The sequence below is a fragment of the Coenobita brevimanus genome, chromosome 67 (genome assembly GCF_032717465.1).
Source record: "Coenobita brevimanus isolate Jiangsu-jjx chromosome 67, ASM3271746v2, whole genome shotgun sequence".
Taxonomy (NCBI): Eukaryota; Metazoa; Arthropoda; class Malacostraca; order Decapoda; family Coenobitidae; genus Coenobita; species Coenobita brevimanus.
In genome coordinates this window covers 27,463,783-27,484,004 of record NC_137020.1, presented here as the reverse complement: position 1 = coordinate 27,484,004, position 20,222 = coordinate 27,463,783, and the positions used below count along the sequence as shown (strand labels likewise).

At 40.4% G+C, this 20,222-nt stretch overlaps 1 protein-coding gene across 1 annotated transcript in view; it reads left to right on the top strand.

Moving 5' to 3' along the window:
• The window catches only part of LOC145405591 (uncharacterized), a 59,803-nt gene extending 40,727 nt beyond the window's left edge, over positions 1 to 19,076 (top strand). Inside the window, exons 3-6 of the mRNA XM_080276915.1 lie at positions 4,229 to 4,364; positions 12,646 to 12,788; positions 17,746 to 17,968; positions 19,006 to 19,076. Of these exons, the coding sequence (XP_080133041.1) occupies positions 4,229 to 4,364; positions 12,646 to 12,788; positions 17,746 to 17,968; positions 19,006 to 19,076 (573 nt within the window). The remainder of the gene's footprint in view (positions 1 to 4,228; positions 4,365 to 12,645; positions 12,789 to 17,745; positions 17,969 to 19,005) is intronic.
• Positions 19,077 to 20,222: the final 1,146 nt, after the last annotated feature.

Here is a 20,222-nt window from a genome sequence, read left to right as displayed (position 1 = left end):
AAAATAATAATAATAATAATAATAATAATACCGATTCCTCATCTTCATCACCACCTAGCCTAATCCTTCTTCCCACTATACTGTACCGGGCTAAAAAGAAAAACATTAAGTGCAAAAACAAACTACTGTATAAAGATGGAAAACACACACACACACACACACACACACACAAACGTAAACTCAACACTACGTACTTACACAACAATCACACACACAGACAAGACACAAACAGCTCAAGGGAGAGTGAGTTAATCTTAATGCCATCGGGCTGTGTGTGTGTGTGTGTGTGTGTGTGTGTGTGTGTGTGTGTGTGTGTGTGTGTGTGTGTGTGTGTGTGTGTGTGTGTGTGTATCCGCCCGTGTGTGCATCTACAAGCGTACCCGTGTGTAGTATCATATCTCCATCTAATTAAAATTTACATACAAGCATCCACTTAACTAGATATATAGAGCGATAAATTACTCTATCTGTAATGATGCCTACTCCACTACACAACACAGCTTACCATCCATCCACCTAACTCGGGATTTATTCTCTCTCTCTCTCTCTCTCTCTCTCTCTCTCTCTCTCGAATGATGCCTACGTCTACTACATAACACAGCTTACCATCCATCCACCTAACTCGGGATTTACTCTCTCTCTCTCTCTCTCTCTCTCTCTCTCTCTCTCTCGAATTAGAGATAGAAAGGCCTACTCTATTTTCTCCACTAAAGACGCTGATGGCATAGAAACGAGCTTATTTTCTCTCTGTCATCCTCCCAGAGTGTGTGTGTGTGTGTGTGTGTGTGTGTGTGTGTGTGTGTGTGTGTGTGTGTGTGTGTGTGTGTGTGTGTGTGTGTTTTGTGTACGCACGTTTAACTGCCAAGGTTCATATGTAATTTTTCAGTGTACATGTGCACGTGTGTCTGTATATACTGTACGTGTGTATACTTCCTTGGGAACACATGCAGGTTTTCGTTATATTTCTATGTCTTTTCTCTACAGTCATATAAAAAAGTTCGTCGACAATCCTACGTTAACTTTGTCTCACTTTTTCCCATATTTGTCATTCCTACCGATACGACAAAAAACATCCTTCCTTCTCTCTCTCTCTTTTTTTCTTCATATTTTTACCACATAAATAATTAGTGTAATACCTTCCATTACCACAGCAGGCAGTGTGTGTGTGTGTGTGTGTGTGTGTGTGTGTGTGTGTGTGTGTGTGTGTGTGTGTGTGTGTGTGTGTGTGTGTGTGTGTGTGTGTGTGTGTGTGTGTGTGTGTGTGTGTGTGTGTGTGTGTGTGTGTGTGTGTGTGTGTGTGTGTGTGTGTACGTTTCTGGCCCATGTGTATACGTATCTGGGTTGCATGTGCACGGTGTCTCTCGCGTCAGCACTTCTCTCCTTCAGGCATCTAACTTTGGACATAAGCTAGCAAGCCTGTCTCCAAGGTCTACACACACACACACACACACACACACACACACACACACACACACACATTCACTCAATACAGCCATACATACATACAAATACTCTATCGATGTCTTATATAATTACCTTAATAGTGTTAATATAATGCGTCTCTTCATTTAAAAAAAAAGTCTTATACATCATCGAGTCTATCTATCGACCTATCTATCAGTCAGTCCATCTTTTCCATATATATCTATCTATGTGAAAGTAGTCTCATTTATCTATCAATCTATCTATCTATATGTCCGCCTGTCTATCTGTATATTTCTCTATCTATTCACGCTTTTATACCTACATATCTCTTCCCCAAAACATATATCCAACTATCTATCTGTCTGTCTAATTCCTCTGCAGAGAACAAAAATACAATCTATCTCCATCTGTCTGCATTTCTCTCTCCCTATCTATCTAATTGAGTTGCCCTATCTCTATTAAACGTCTATCCCTTCACGTCTTAAGCTATCTCCCTGTCTGTTACCCTGCCCTGCTTTTTCTTTCTCCCCTCTCTCCATTCTGTCTGGCTCTATCTCTCGTATTTCTTTTTTGGATGCTCTCTCTCTCTCTCTCTCTCTCTCTCTCTCTCTCTCTCTCTTCATCTATCTTCAACCTGTTTCATACTCACTCATTTTCTCTCTCTCCATCATATTTCCCCTTCCTTCTTTCTCTACATTACTTCTACACGATTTTTTATTTTCATTCTTCCTCCTCTCTCACTCCGTCACTCCATCCGTCCTCTCTCTCTCTTCTACTTTCCTCCCTCCACCCCTCCCTTCCTCCTCCTACTCTTTAGCCTAACCTCCACTTCTTTCACCTTCCATTTTTCCTCCATCTCTTATATTTCTCCTTTCTGCTACCCGTTCCATCTTTCTCCCTGCCTCCCTCCTTCCTCTGCATCCTTTCTCCCTCTTTCCTTCGCCCTTCTTCATGCCTTCCTTCTCTCCATCACCCAGCCATCTCTCTCTCTATCCCTCCTTTCTCCCTCCTCCCTTCACTCTTCTTTCTTCCATCATCTCTCTTACATCCTCCCCCTTTCTCCTTCAATAATTTCCCACCACATCCTTCTCTCCATCACTTCTGCCTTGCTCTAAAACTGATTAACTTTCCTCTATCTCTACTTTCTCCTACATTCCTACTTTTTCTTTTCTCTCTTCCATTCTACTCTCTCTCCTTTCCTCTCCTTCACTCCTCAATCCTTCTTCCTCTTACCTCCTTGTTCCTTTCTACTACATCCATCCTCTAACTTCATCATTCTTCCTACATTCCTTCTACATTTCCTCTTCCTCTCCCCTTCTCGCCTTCCTTCTCTCATCTCCTTCATTCCTTCATCCCTCTGTCACTCCTACCACTCTGCTTCATTCCTCTCCTCTTCCAATATTTCTCTGGCAAACATATTGAACCATCTCAGCTTTCTGTGTCCTTCTCTCTCTCTCTCTCTCTCTCTCTCTCAATTCAACCCCACGTTTTCTTATCGTTCGATCTCTCTTCCAACCTTGCATCTCCACTTCCTTAATCTCTTCTCGCCTTCCATTACTCTCTCTCTCAGTTCTCATTAAGCAAACAATCAATCTCTTCTTTTCCCTTTCCTTTCCACTCACTCTCCCTCACCCTACACACCATTCCGGGCAGTGGCGCCGGCCGGAATCAACAGTGCCACCACAGGAAGGCGCATCTCACCAGAACCAAGGATTAAACTTTCTCTCCTTGCTCATCGAAAAGCGAACCCAGTGGACTACCAGCTGAAGTTACCTATATACTATTTCCTTTAGGGGGATAGGGAGGGAGTGGAGTGACGTACAACCAGGCAAAGAACCCGCCCGGTTGTTTCAATGCCACCACGTGAAGGCGTCCTGTTCCACCACTCTCTCTCCTTCACCCCTGTATACAGTACAATCTTGAAGTTATATTTTCCTCGTCTTGAACATCCTCTGCTCCCTACTACCCCCTCCCATATAACCTAAACATTTAATATTCACCTCCCATTTTCCGTTAAACTCTACTTTAACTATCTATCTACCTACCTACCTACCCATCTATCTATCTATCTATCTATCTACTGTATCTATATCAAACATTCACTTAGTTTTTTCAGCAATCTATCCAGTACAAAAACTTCCTTAATAGAAAGGAAGTGTTATTGTTAATGCCACACCACCTCGATAGGGTCTCTGGGTCTGTGTGGTTTATGTATCAATGCAACTCCGTTTAACTCTGCAATATGCCATCGGGTCGGTGTAACACATCGAAGAATGAGAAATCAAAGTGACCTCGCCACTATATATATATATAAAAAAAAAAGCAATGTAAGGCTACCACAGAACACACACACACACACACACTGCCTTCAACCTTCCTTCTCTATTAAACTCTCTTTTCCTTGTTTCCTTAAAAAACACTTAAATCAATTCCTTTCCCCATCGCACACACAAGCTCTGTTAGTGTGTGTGTGTGTGTGTGTGTGTGTGTGTGTGTGTGTGTGTGTGTGTTCACCAGACACTAACACTCAGCATGAAAGTAATTATCTATGCAAATCTCCATCAATTTCATCTCCTCAGGCTCTCCTTCCTCTCCATCATCATAATCTTCTCTTCTCACCACAAGAAGAAGTTTGCATTGAATTCCGCTTCCATCTACAATACAAACAATCAGCATTAAACCTCGTCCACATCAAATCCCACTCCTCCCTCACACTTTTCCCTCCCTTTCACCCCCGTCCCTTCTTCCCTCTCACCTCCCCTCCCCTTCTCTCTCTCACTTCTCCCTCTCTCTCTACCCGCAGATTGATGAGTCCACGGCAGAGACAGTGGTGTTGGAGAGTGTATCGGAGGCCACGTCAGGAGTGTTCAAGTGTGAGGTGATGGGAGAGGGGCCTTCCTTCAGAACAGCAGTCAAGACCAAGTATATGGGTGTGGTTGGTGAGTATTACTATTATTTTTACATAAATTTGTGTTTATTTTTAATTCTTGTCCTTTATAAAGCCATCATCCATATTTAACCTCCTCCTCCTCCTGCCGCCGCCTCCGCCGCTGCTGCTGCTATTACTACTACAGCTACTACAGTACTACCTGGTACTACTACTATTACTACCATACTACTACTACTATTATTAATATTACTACTCCAACTACAGCTATTACTGCTACTCTCTTCTTACCTCCGCCAAGATTATGTTTTTGCCCGCGTTCGTTTGTTTGTTGGTTTGTTTGTCTGTCTGTTGGGAGGATTACTAGGAAAGTTATGAAAGGATTTTGATGAAATTTTGTGGGAGGCAATGGGCCAAAGAAAAAAAAAAAAAGATTAAATTTTGGGGCAGATCCGGATCCGGACCCTATATCCATATATCCACGGACCTGTTAGCTGGATTACTCAAAAAGTTATGAAAGCATTTTGATGAAATTTTGTGGAAGGATGGGCCATAGGCCAAGGAGAAGATAATTAAATTTGGGGGCGGATGCGGATGCGGATTCGGAGTATCCCGCACAATATCTCCATAAGTTCTACATGAATTTCAAGGCAATTTTGTGGAAAGGTGTGACATGGACCAAGAAAGAACTTAATAATTTTGGAGTGGATCTGGATCCTATATCCACGGATCCATATCCGGATCCTTTAAAATGGCAATGGCATTGGCGGAGGCATGCGCTCTTTAAGTACTTTCTAGTGATATCTATATATCTATCTATCTATCTATCTATATACATATATATATATATTATATATATATATATATATATACTGTATTATATATATATATATATATATATATATATATAGTAGAGAGTGAGAGAGACAGAGAGAGACTTAGGTGTGATGAAATTCTGACTGAACTCTATAATTTATTATTATTTTTTTTTTTTTACCCTCAAACGAATGTATTCAACCTACGGGAGGCTTTTGAACTGTAAGGGTTATGTATGGCCTGCATTAACCGCTTCACTAACAAAGGTCTTTCCGAAAGTAAATAATATCGCTTGTGAATCGCAACCTCACACCTACGACACAGAAGGAAAGTACATTTACGTGAATCCTCCTTTCTCCTTTGATTCACGTCCCTAAGGAAATCACACAGCATTGCCCCGCATCTCCCCACGCCGTCTGAACTTCCAAAATTGAGTTAGGATGATGGATGCTTCTTTCATTCATACTTTCCTCACACTTGCCTTTCTTCCCTCTATACTTTCCTTACATTTGCCTTTCTTCCCTCTATACTTTCCTTATATATGCGTTTCTTCCCTCTATACTTTCCTCTCACTTGCCTTTCTTCCCTCTATACTTTCCTTACATTTGCCTTTCTTCCCTCTATACTTTCCTTTCATTTGCCTTTCTTCCCTCTATACTTTCCTCTCACTTGCCTTTCTTCCCTCTATACTTTCCTTACATTTGCCTTCTTCCCTCTATACTTTCCTTATATATGCGTTTCTTCCCTCTATATTTTCCTTACTTTTGCCTTTCTTCCCTCTATACTTTCCTTATATTTGCCTTTCTTCCCTCTATACTTTCCTTATATTTGCCTTTCTTCCCTCTATACTTTCCTTGCTTTTGCCTTTCTTCCCTCTATACTTTCCTTACATTTCCCTTTCTTCCCTCTATACTTTCCTTACATTTCCCTTTCTTCCCTCTATATTTTCCTTACATTTCCCTTTCTTCCCTCTACACTTTCCTTCTCTTTGCCTTTCTTCCCTCTATACTCTCCTTACATTTTCCTTAATTCCCTCTATACTTTCCTTATATTTGCCTCTCTTCCCTCTATACTTTCCTTGCTTTTGCCTTTCTGCCCTCTATACTTTCCTTACATTTTCCTTTCTTCCCTCTATATTTTCCTTACATTTTCCTTTCTTCCCTCTATATTTTCCTTACATTTTCCTTTCTTCCCTCTATATTTTCCTTACATTTTCCTTTCTTCCCTCTATACTTTCCTTACATATGCCTCGTTTTCTTTATGTTTCTCTTGTATTTGTCCTTGTTTCATTAATTTTTATTTGCATTTACCTTTTTCATCCATACTTTTCATTGGCATTTCTTTCCTCTATACTTTCCTTACATATGCCCCGTTTTATTTATGTTTTTCTTGCATCTGTCCTTGTTTCACTTACGGCTTACATGTATTTACCTTTTTTCATGTATGCTTTCCTTACATTTACCCGTTTCACTCATACCTTCCTTATTCTGCCTTTCATTTATACTTTCCTTACTTTTGCCTTTCTTTCATTTATACTTTCCTTACATTTACCTTTCTTTCACTCATACTTTCCTTACTTCTGCCTTTCTCTCATTTATACTTTCCTTACTTTTGCCTTTCTTTCATTTATACTTTCCTTACATTTACCTTTCTTTCACTCATACTTTCCTTACTTTTGCCTTTCTTTCATTTATATTTTCCTTACTTTTGCCCAGAAAATAGTTTGGACTTTCTTATCAGACTGCAGGTTCGCTTTGTCCTGAATCGAGTGACGTCACGTACTGTTACACTCTTGCTACCTCCAGACGATTTTATTCAGCTTACGACCGATATTACTGGTACCTACAGACGATTTTATTCAGCTTACGACAGATATTATTGGTACTTACTGACGATTTTATACAGCTTACTACAGATATTATTGTTACAGACGATTTTATTCAGCTTACAACAGATATTATTGGCACCTACAGACGATTTTATTCAGCTTACGACAGATATTATTGGCACCTACAGACGATTTTATTCAGCTTACGACAGACATTATTGGTACCTATAGACGATTTTATTCAGCTTACGAGAGATATTACTGGCACCTACAGTTGATTTTACTGAGCTTACGACAGATATTATTGGCACCTACAGACATTTTATTCAGCTTACGACAGATATTATTGGTACCTACAGACGATTTTATTCAACTTACGACGATAATATTAGTACTTACAAACGATTTTATTCAGCTTACGACAGAGATTACTGGTACCTACAGACGATTTTATTAAGCATACGACTGATATTACTGGTACCTACAGACGATTTTATTCAGCTTACGACAGAGAAAAATGACACTTAGACGATTTTATTCAGCTTAGAAGAGTTAATATATTCTCAGGATGTCCATATGGTTTTTTCATCTTAGGAGACCGTTGATTTTATTCTTGCTTCCTCCAAACGATTTTATTCAGCTTAGGGGAGATTTGTGGAACTGGAGGAGTTAAATATAGCTTACGATAATTTCCTCATAACATAATGTCCTTGAATAAACTTGTCTGGAGGATGCAAGGGTAAAATATAGCATACGTCTTCACAACAACGATATCCTAATTTCCTATACCTATTCTTGCCAACGCCAGACGGTTTTATTCAACTTATGAGTACTCTCTCTCTCTCTCTCTCTCTTGGATGTTAGAAGTAAAGGAAGTGCAAGATGTACTGAGGAAAGAATAAGGAAAGAATTGGTAAGATAAGAAATGAGAAGTGACTGAAGGCGCTTTTAGAAACAGCACATAAGCACACAAGAATACATAGGAATTACAAAAACAAGAGACAAGGTTTATCTGTTGAAAAAAAAAAAAGGCTGATTCTACTAAGATTTCACCAAAGTACAAGATAAAAAGGAGAGAAATGAGTGAAGAAAGTTGGAAGAAGTGAAGGTAAATCAGTGAAGATATAAGCAAAAGCTGAAGACAGTGAGAAGAGGAAGGAACTGAGTGAAGAAGGTTGGAAGATGTGAAGGGAAAGTAGTGAGGACATAAACAAGAGCTGAAGAAAGTGAGAAGAGGAAAGAACTGAGTGAAGAAGGTTGGAAGAAGTGATGGGAAAGTCGTGATGGGGCAAACGACAGCTGATGAAAGTGAGAAAAGAAAATGAAATGAGAGAAGAAGGTTGCAAGAGGTGAAGGGAAAGCCGTAGAGACATAAGCGAATGCCCCCGAAAGTGTGGATGCTGATGAAAGTGGCACGTGAAATAGATAGCCATTGTTGGTGATGGAGAGGATGGGGGAATAAAGAGGGAGATCTGAGAGATAGAGATAGCGAGGTAAGAGAAGTTAATGAGAACATGTTACAGACCCTGAGTGCATATGAGAGAAAGAGGTACCCATTATTGATGATGAAGGGGATGGGGAATTAATGGGGAGATGGGGAGTGCTTGGGCAATGGCAATAGGGAGAATGACGATTAGGCAGGATGACGAGAGAATGCTTGAAAGACTTCGAGTGTGTAATCAAGAAAACAGGATCTCATGATTGCTGAAAGGGAGAATGAGGAGTAAACAGAGAGATTGGGGAGCAAACAGGGAGAATGAGGAGGAAACAGAACAGGGTGTGAATGATCAGGGGAAAAAAATAGCTTGGCATTTTACGACAGTGGATGCTGGGAACGATGAGGGTGGATTGAAATGAATGGGATAGTAGTTTTGTTCGTAAGCAAATCAGTAGATAAAAATGCAGATGGGAAGCAAAGAAAGAAGAAAGAAAGGAAGAAAGGAAAGAAGGAAGGAGGGAGATGAAGGAAGGAAAAGTGAGGGTGGAAGGAAAGCAGGAAGTAAGGAAGGAAAGAAAAAGAAGAAAGGAAAGAGAAGGAAGGGAGCAGACTGGTAGGTAGGTTAGCAATCAGTCAGATATTAAATGTACACAGCTAGGTCGGACAACAGAAAGGTAAGTAGAATGGTTAGATAGGTTGGTAGGAATCAGCCAAACGGTATCCAATATGGGCAACAGACAGACTGGTGAGTAAATGGGGTAATGGGGAGTGACACAAACAGAACGGTAATCGGGAGTAACAAATAAACAAATAGGTCGGTAACATATATCACTGAATTAATACGGTGTATGGGAAGGGACTGAGATGGATAGAATGGAAGGTGTGGTCACAGTCTAAGTGGATGAAATGACTGTGGACTGGTGGATGAGTGGATGGAAATGAGATGGATTGAATGCAAGGTTTGGTCACAGGTGGATTGGTGGATAAAAAGAATGTAGCTAGGTGGATGAGTGGATAGATATGAGGTCTCTTTAAAAATAAATAAAATCGTCTGGAAATAGTAATACCATTAAAGGAGGAATTATTGTGAAGTGTTTAAGTACCACCTAATTCTGTAAGTGGTTCAGTAAGGTGCCATCTCTCTCTCTCTCTCTCTCTCTCTCTCTCTGCCTGCACTTCAATAAACAACAAGTGCATTGCAATTATTGCCAATGGACAGGATATACTTAGTGAATATGAGAGAGAGAGAGAGAGAGAGAGAGAGAGAGAGAGAGAGAGAGAGAGAGATTCGGGAATATAACTGGGACGGAATAAGATAGTGGGCCTTTATTATTTTCATGACTATCCCAAAGGGGAAGAAAAAAAAAGTTCAGTGATAAGTATAATATATATAAAAAAAAGAACGATTCCAGTAATCAAAAAGTATAATATAATGAAAATAATAATACCATGAGCACACAGAGAGATTGTGCCTCCAGCAATGCGGCACCATCTCCCACTTTTCTTCTTGGATTTTAACTTTTCTCCGCAAAATTGTAATCACTCGTACCTCTGAAGTTCCTCCATCTTCATCCTAAACTTCGCGCAATTCTCTCCATTACTTTGTCCATAATGTTGCTACCACACAGACAAATAGACACACAGAGGCAAACCAACCAATCCACAAACATAATTATCTTGGCGGTGGTAATACTTATCCTTGTCTTTTTTCCCAAGTAAGAATGGCATGAGAAAATTTTGCACATTATATACACTGTAAATATGTATATATATAAAAAAAAAACATACAGTCGAACGTTGCTGAATTCACAAAACAATCAACATTATTATCACCATCATTATCATCACCATCACCATCATCTTCATCATCATCATCAACGTCAACCTGAGTCAGTCCACTGCAGGAAAAAGGTCTCTCCCATCTTTTGCCACTCTGACCTACTGGCTGTTAGACTGGTTCACTCATCCAGGCTAATCTCCTAATCTCATCTGGCCACTTCGTCCTCTGTCTGTCTCTTCCTCTCACTCCATCTCTGGGCTGCCACTCAGTAACCCTGGTGGTCCATCTGTTACCTGTACGACGAAGGACATGATCGCCCACATCCATTTTTTTTTTTTTTTTTTTTGGTGTGTGTGAGGTGATTATATCGTCTACTTTAATCTTTCCTTATCCTAGTACCTAACTTTTTATCTTTCCATGTGACCACAAACATGATCTCCATTTCTCTCTAAGCACAAACAGACATACGTGAAAAATACACAATGAAAGACTAATAGACTAAAAGAGAAATACAGCACAGATACACATATAAATACAAACATGATGGATAGATGGACAGCCAGAGAGACAGAGAGGTAAAATGAAATATACAGATAAATGCATTTGGTGCCTCCATGGAAAAATGGAGAAATTTTGTTTAATTCTTTTCAAACACTTTTACGGCTCAGACCAATTTGGCGTGTTTGTTAGTGCTCTCTCTCTCTCTCTCTCTCTCTCTCTCTCATTACATAATCATTACCTAATTTTCTACGTTGTTAACTTAATCTCTCTCACATCTACCCTCCCTCCCCCCCTCTTCCCTTCCACTCTCGTGATACAATCCTTCCCCTCCCCCTCCCTCCCTCTTAATACAATCCCTCCCCTCCCCCTCCCTCCCTCTTAATACAATCTCTCCCCTCCCCATCTCTCCCTCCCCCTCCTCATTGTCCTTTCATCTCCCTATCCACGTAATCCTTCCCCCATCCCCTTCTTATCCCTATTTCCCCATTTCCCTGCTTATCACCTTCGTTCTCAGTATTCTAGATGACAGAGGAGAACTCTTAACGCGTCTCTGTTAGCGATTTATTTTTCATATTACACCTTAAAATTCCCTTGCAGGCTATTCATGCACCTTGAAATTCTCTTGTAAGCTATTTATGTGCCTTAAAATTCTCTTATAAGCTATTCATGTGCCTTAAAATTCTCTTGTAAGCTATTTATGTGCCTTAAAATTCTCTCGTAAGCTATTTATGTACCTTAAAATTCTCTTGTAAGCTATTTATGTACCTTAAAATTCTATTGTAAGCTATTTATGTACCTTAAAATTCTATTGTAAGCTATTTATGTACCTTAAAATTTTCTTGTAAGCAATTTATGTACCTTAAAATTCTCCTATAAGCTATTTATGTACCTTAAAATTCCTCTGTAAGCAATTTATATCATTTACATATCGATGTATTTTAAGTCAACAACAAACAAGGAAATATCGAGGTACAATGTGCAAAATACGTCGCTAAGGAGAATATGTTACGCGATCTCAAAGGCCACTTAGCATACGATCTCTTCTTCAATGACGATTTTCTTTTTTTTTCTTTTCTTTTTTGAGCTAAGCCAAGACAATTTTGCTCAACAAGGGTTTTTATGTATGTTTTCCCTTTTTTTCTGAAATCTATCACCTCAGACAGTATACGTCTCTCTCCCTCTCTCTCTCCATTTCGAAAAGCCTCTCCAACGTTGAATAAAATCGTCAAGAAAAATCACCAATATGTAAAGCTACCGTACTGAACAAATTAACAAAAAAAAACTCATTCTGTTTCCTCATTTTCACCTCATAATTCCCTTCATTTTTTTCCACACCATCATTATTCGTCTCTCCCCCTCTGCCTTATTTATCTATTCTCTTCTTCCCCTTTCGCACATTTTTCATCTCCTTTACTTTCATCCTTCCTTTCAATCCCTGTTATCCATCTTTCTCTTCTCCCCTTCATCCATCTTCTATCAACATGTCCCTCCGCTTCACCTTCTTTTATTCCTCTTCTTTTACCATGCTTTTCCATTTCCTCTCACATCTATAGGCCTTCCCCTCATCCTAACCCACACCAACAAAACCCATTACAATCCATCTCCCACCCAACCACATTTTCTCACATCCACCCTCCACCCACCAGCCCAAAGTCCCACCTTCCCACATCCACAGGCACTCAATACTAAACGACTCCCACCCACCCCTATCTACGTAAACTCCCTCCCGCCTTAACACACCCATACCAACCCAATTCTAACCGACTCACGCCCATCCCTACCCACGTCAACTCTCTCCCACCCTCCCACATCCAATACTAACCGACTTCCACCCATCCCTACTCACGTCAACTCACTCCCACCCTCCCACATCCAATACTAACCGACTCCCACCCATCCCTACTCATGTCAACTCACTCCCACCCTCACATATCCAATACTAACCGACTTCCACCCACCCACGCCCACAGTTCCGCCCAGACTGGTTGAGATTCACGCCCAGGGCCAGATGCACCCGCCCAGGTTTCGCAGTGGGGAGGCGGTCATGCTAAACTGTACGGCGAGAGGCTCCAAACCTAAAGCCAAATTGATGTGGGAACTGAATGGTATACCGGTGAGTGAGATAAATAATAAATAGGTATACTGCTGGATGAGTGAGACAATAAATAAGTATACCGGTAAGTGTGATAATAAAGAGGTATACCGGCGGATGAGGGAGACAGGTATACTGGTGAGTGAGGGAGATAAAAAATAAATAGGTAAACTGGTGAGTGAGGGAGATAAATAGGTATACCGGTGTGTGAGATAAATAATAAATAGGTAGGCTATACTTGAGTGAGGGAGACAAATAGGTATACCGGTGAGTGAGGGAGATAAATAATAAATAGGTAAACTGGTGAGTGAGGGAGATAAATAGGTATACCACTGAGTGAGATAATAAACAGGTATGCTGGTGAGTGAGGGAGATAATAAATAGGTATACTGGTGAGTGAGGGAGATAAATAGGTATACTGGTGAGTGAGAAGTTAAATAAGTATACTGGTGAGTGAGATAAATAGGTATTCTGGTGAGTGAGGGAGATAAATAATAAATAGGTATACCGGTGAGTGATGAAGGTAAATAATAAACAGGTATACCGGTGAGTGAGATAAATAATAAATAGGTTATGTATGCGTTGGAGACTTTAATGCAGTAATGGGCTGTTCAAATGAGGGATTTGAGGCATGTAGGGGTAAGATGGGAGTTGGTAGTAGGATAGGAGTGAGGTTTGGAAGCTTCTGTCTAGCAAATGACTTAGTCATCGCGGGCACACTCTTTCAGCATTGCAATATACACAAGACAACTTGGGTGTCGCCGTGTGGAAAATATAAAAATCAGACTGATCACATCGCTATCAGTAGGAGGCATAGAAGTTCTCTGCTAGATGTTCATGTTAAACGGGGAGTGGATATTGGTAGTGACCATCAACTCAGCATTGCAAAAATAAGGTTTAAACTTAAAAATCAGAAGAAGGAAAAATCTGGTGTTGGTAGATACGATATTGTTAAGCTTAGAAGGGAAGGAGAAGAAAAGGAGGAATTCAGATTAGAATGCAGAAATAGGTATTTGGTGTTGGAAACGTTGGAAGAGGGGGAGAGAAGTGTAGATGAGATGTGGGAGGATGTGAGCAAAGTTTTGCATGAGACTGCTGAATGTACGATTGGAAGGAGACATAGATTCAGGAGAAAGAAATGGATATCAGAGGAAACGTGGGATATGATAAAAAAGAGAGGTGAGGCTAAACTGAGGAGTGAGATGCAATGCGTTGATGAACGAGAGATTGAATTAGCAAGAGCTGCGTACTGGAGTTTGAATTCAGAAGTAAGAAGGTTAGCTAGGAGAGATAAAAGAAGATGTGTGGATGAAAAGGTTGCAGAGACTGAAATCTTAATAAACAAAAATGATGGACAGAGTCAAAGAATAGCATATGAATCGATTAGAGAACTGAGTGGTAATGCAGGTAAACGCAAGGAAATACCAGTTAGAGACAGGGAAGGAAATTTATTGACCAAAGATGGAGATATTAAAAATAGATGGAAAGAGCATTTTGAGACAGTTCTTAATAGAATACCACCAGAAGAGGATATACCGTCTGCTCAGGAAGATCTAAATATAGAAACAGGAGAGTTGAGGCTTGCAGAAGTGGAGAAAGCAGTAAAACAGTTAAAGAATAATAAGGCACCAGAGGAGGATGGTTTATTTCCGGAAATGTTTAAAGTGGAGGGGGATAGATTAATAATGATCTTGACCAAGCTATTCAATAAGATATGGGTGACGGGGTTACTACCATCAGTTTGGAAGAATGGTGTAATTGTTAAAGTTCCGAAGAAGGGAGACCTGAGAGAATGTGGTAATTGGAGGGGAATCTCTTTGTCACCGACAGCTTTGAAAGTTTTCAGTAGAGTGTTGTTAAATAGGTTGGAGCCGGTGGTTGAGGGTATTCTGAGGGATAAACAGGCTGGTTTTAGAAAGGGACGTGGTTGCAATGATCAGATCTTTATAGTTAGGCATTTGATGCAGCAAGTTAATGAAATGAGAGTACCGTTAAGTCTTCGTTTTGTTGATTTTGAAAAGGCTTTTGATAGTGTTTCGAGAGAGACTATGGGGAAGATCATGAGACATTATGGAATACCAGAGGAGTTTGTGAGGGTCATTATGAACATGCATGAGGACACATTTTGTAAAGTGATGGTTGATGGTTGTCTGAGTGATTCGTTTGAAGTCAAGTCTGGAGTATTTCAAGGTGGTGTTCTATCGCCTTTACTATTTATATTGGTCATTGATTACATTATGAAACGCGTTGGAACAGTAACCGGTACAGGTATACTTTGGGGAGAGAACAGGAAACTTTTGGATTTAGATTATGCAGATGATATAGTTTTGATTTGTGATGGGCCAGAAGAGATGCAGAGAGTGTTGGACTGTTTGGTGAGTGAAGGTCGCAAGGAGGGTTTGGTTATTAATTGTGGAAAAACTGAAATAATCAATATGAATATGGAAAATGCGTAGGAATGTGTAGTTGGAGGTATGGTTGTAAAGCAAGTTGATAGGTTTAAATATTTAGGTACTTATTTAGCCAAGGATGGTTCTTTGAACTTTGAATTCGAGGAAAGGTTAAAGAAGGCTAATCAGGCAATGGGAATGCTTAAAAATATTTGGAATAATAACAATTTTTCTGTGCATACAAAAATCAAACTTTATAAGGTAATGGTTAGGAGTATCCTAATTTATGGACACGAGTCTTGGTACGGCACAGTGACTATGGAAAATAAATTCTTGGTGTTTGAAAGAAAAGCACTTACAAGAATATTAGGTGTTGAGTGGTGGGAAAGGATACCAGATAGTAGAATTAGAGAAATAACGGGAGTGCAGCCGGTCGATGAATATGTTAGGTTCTCACGATGGAAGTGGCTAGGACATGTGTACAGGAGACAGGGAATAGTACGAGGTACACCAGGGTGGGTGGCACTTGGTAGGAGAGGTAGAGGAAGGGCAAAAGAGACGTGGGTGAGGACAATGAGACGGGAAGCTGGAGATGAGTGTTGGGGAGATCTTGAGGAGTTAGCACAAGATAGGATGTGGTGGTGTGAGTTCATCGAGGCCCTATGCATCCCCGAGGGTGCCACAGGAAATGATTGATTGATTGATTGATGAGGAACTAAGGTAACAAGATGAAGATAATGAGGCGTTACAAGGGAAGGAGGAAATAGGCCATGAGATAAAATGGGGAGGTGAGGACATGATCAGAATGGGTAATGGGAAGGAAAATGGAAGAAGGGGTGGTAATGAGGAAACGGGTGGACATGGGGAAATGGGAATGAGATGGAAGTGTGGGATGATGTGTAAGAAAACAAGGGAAATAGCAGGAGATCAAGTTAACAGTAGATCTTGGGGCATATAAGCGAGATGGGAAAACAGGATGGAAAGGAATGGAGGGAGGGGGATGTGGGGGGAAACGGAGGAAGGGATGGGGAAGGAGACCAAGGTAAAGTGAGATAGTAGGGGAAAAGGAGGAAGGAGTGGGGAAGAAGACCAAAGTAAAGCGAGATGGTGAGGGAAAAGGAGGAAGGAGACCAAGGTAAAGTGAGATTTATTTGCTACAGGTGAACTGGGGAGGAATAGTAAATGGGATGCAATGTGAAAGGAGGGAAGACCCTAGTACCGGGAAGAGTCAAGTACCAGGAATAGACCCTAGTACCGGGAAGATTCCAGTACCGGGAAGAAGACTCTAGTACCGGGAAGAAGACTAGTGCCGGGAAGAAGACTCTAGTGCCGGGAAGAAGACTTTAGTACTGGGAAGAAGACTATATATAGTACCGGGAAGTCTCTAGTATCAGGAATACGCAAGTACCGGGAAGACTAGTACCGGGAGGGAGGGAGGAGAGGGAATTCAGTATTGCATATGAGTAATTAAACAAGGGGGAACTACCTAATTTAATAGCTAATTGATTTAATTATACACTGACTCTACCGCTGGGAGTAGACAGAGAGACAGATAGACATGTAGGTAAGTGGGTGGGTTGGTAAGTAGGGACTGTAAGTATGAGGTTAGTGGGGAGGTAAAAGAAGGGCAGGATGGTAAGTAGATAAGTGGGTAGGCACATAAACTGGATGGACAGGTAGGCAGGTAAGCAGTCAATGGATACACATAATTTCTGGTTCTCCATATATTACTTCCTTTAAGGGAGGGGAGTTTTATAGGCTTGGAGTAATTAATTAATACTTTCTGCTATGGCTATGTTGGTATATAGGTGGTAAGCCTAGCAGATGGATAAATAAATATGAGACACATACTATAATACGTAGAAACAGATAGATGGGTTGCAAAGTAGATAGGCTAGGTAAGTTAGGAAGTAGGATCCAAGACATACCTAAGAATAAATATACAGATAACACAGGCAGATAGTAGACAGATAAGTTAGGAAGTAGAAACGAAGACTTACTGAAGAACAGATGTACATATAACAATGGCAGATAACTAGATAAAAGCATGATATCCAAATTAATTAAAGCATCATCTGTGAGAAAAAAGTGGGCGGTGTGAAAAGCGAATCCGTTAAACCTTGAGTGGCCAAAGAAAGAATATGGAAGGCTATTAAGACAGCTGAGCACTGTACAAAGAGATAACAGTGTGAGACGGTAAGAGACAGGTATGATTAAGGGCCAGGAGTGAAAGCATATGTGGACTGCACGTACTGAGAGGCTGAAATAGGGAGATGCGTAAAAGATGTGAGGCAAGGCAGTTTAAGAGAAGTTAGAGTACACAGTTATCCAGAATGTGTGTAATGGATTGAAGAGAAAATATGACACCTGTAATCTGGTGAATGTTTTTTTTTTTTTTAGTTTAATTTGGTTTTCCTTTCTTTATTCATCTTTGTAAAAAAAAAAAAATCGTAAATGATCCCTATTTATCAAACGCCCTTCTTTCCACTCGAGGTACGCAAGAACAACCTCTACTTGCAACACACACACACGCACACACACACTCGTAAAACATGACTACTTATTAAACCCCCTTCTCTCCTACCCAGGTACGTGAGAACAACCTATACATGTACGGTGACTCCCACGATAAGAGCGGGCACGTCACCTCCACTCTGGGCATTCGGTGGAGAGCCCCTGATCACTTCTCCGGGGGGGTGGCCAAAGTGACCTGTCGGGCTGCAGTGGCCTCTTTCACCATGAACGCTTCGGAAGTGGTGTATTTGGATCAGTCGTCGAGCGCGCCCTACAACCATCGCTATTACTCTGCTGGTGTGTGTGTGTGTGTGTGTGTGTGTGTGTGTGTGTGTGTGTGTGTGTGTGTGTGTGTGTGTGTGTGTGTGTGTGTGTGTGTGTGTGTGTGTGTGTGTGTGTGTGTGTGTGTGTGTGTGTGTGTGTGTGTGTGTGTGTGTGTGTGTGTGTGTGTGTGGATGGATACAGACTGACACACAGATAGACAGGTAGACAATTTATACAGACAGGTAGACAGATACAAAGTGAAACCCTAAATAGACAGACGGATCATGGAGAGAGAGAGAGAGAGAGAGAGAGAGAGAGAGAGAGAGAGAGAATCATGTCCACCGGAATCTGCTAATATCGGCCCAACAGGAGGATATTGAGATGCCAGAGGAATATCGGACCAATATGATGGAGAACACAAGGGCCAGTTTAGAATATATATTTACAGTGTCATATTAAGGTGTCATATTAGAGTGCCATATTATCGTGTCATATCAGTGTCATATTAGGGTGTCATATCAGTGTCAAATTGGAGTGTCATATTAGGGTGTTATAATAGTGTCATATTAGGGTGTCATATCAGTGTCAAATTGGAGTGTCATATTAGTGTCATATCAGTGTCATAATACAGTGCCATATTTCGCCTGACACGACACGATTTTATTTAAGTGATCAAAATAAAACTGTAAAAATTAAGGAAAAATATATCGATGACATTCTTGCCTGTTGATAAATTAAGATATTCTGTTCTAGGAAACGTCTGACGATTTTAACTATGAGGGAAATTCATAATATAGATCCAAGGTATTAAATTATGATGAAACTTAACACCTTTTATTCAGTTGAAAGAAGTTACGGCATTCGTGAATTTGAGGACCTATTACAGTTAAAACCAATCTATATTATTATCAGTGTATATTATTATCAATCTATATTACTATTTTAACCAATATTAATTCATGCCTGTATTGTACTTTCATCTCCTTGCCTGCTCCATAAGACTACTTGTACAGTCGCCCCAACAGTCATGAGGAATTTGCATGTACTAAACCCCACTTTCTTCCCGACAGGTAGCCAATCCCAGGTGACCGGGGCCCTTCTACACCTGGTGACCTTACTGGTCGGCAGGTCACTCCTCTAAACCACCAACCCCTTCATTACGACGACAGATTTTACTTTCTATCTCCGATCACCAGAGGATTTTATTCTATTTATTGTGAACCCCTACTGTGAAAAGTCTCCCCTAAGCCGAATAAAATCGTCTGATGGTATGTGTTGTGGGGACGGCTCAGTCTCCTGGTGTGGGCGCAGTGGTGTGGGTGAAGGAAGTGAATAAGTGACGCGGGAAAGACACTGATTATGCTGACTGAGCCGTACCCGCAACACACGATAAAGAAGCGCTATATGTGGACCACCCTATCAATGTAAAGCTCTTAATAGAAACCAAGGAGACGCTTTTAAGACGAGGGACATAATCTTCCTTTACTTTTTGGCGTTTCCAGACGATTTTATTCAGCTTAGGCCACTTTTGAACTAGGAGGGGTTAGATAAAGCCTTAGTAAACCCCTTGAGTACGAGGCGCCTTCTCAAGTTGAACAATACGTCTAATGGAGGCAAAAGTAAGATTTAAGATGTCAGCCAGATTCAAGGAGAAGAAGGAAGGCCAAGAATAAGAAACATGACTAAATAAATGATGATGATGATGATGATGATGATGATGACGATGATGACGATGATGATGATGATGATGATCTACTAGGTCAACGCATCACCTAAAAAGAAAAAAACATGATGAAAGTGGGGATGACTATGGTGCTAATATTCCCAGTGGTGATGATAATGGTACAGAAAATGACGATTATGACAACGAAAATGATGATGATGATGATGATGAAGAAAGTGATAAAGAAAATACTGATGATGATGATGATATTGGTGTTAAAGAAAATTATGACGAAGATAACGGTGATGATGGTGATGATGGAGATGATGGCTACGAAGCAAAGACAATGACATAATTATATAATGATGATAATGGTGCTACTGATGGTGATGATAACGACAATGATACAAAAATGATGAAAAGATAGTAGTGACGAAGATAATTACGATGATAATGACTGTGATGAGAGTAATGGTGAAAACGAAAGTGATGACAAAACTTATATACTGTTCCTGATGACGATAATGATGATGATGATGATGATATGATGATGATGATGATGATGATGATATGATGATGATGATAATGATGATGATGACGGAACACATGACAAAGCAGTAACTA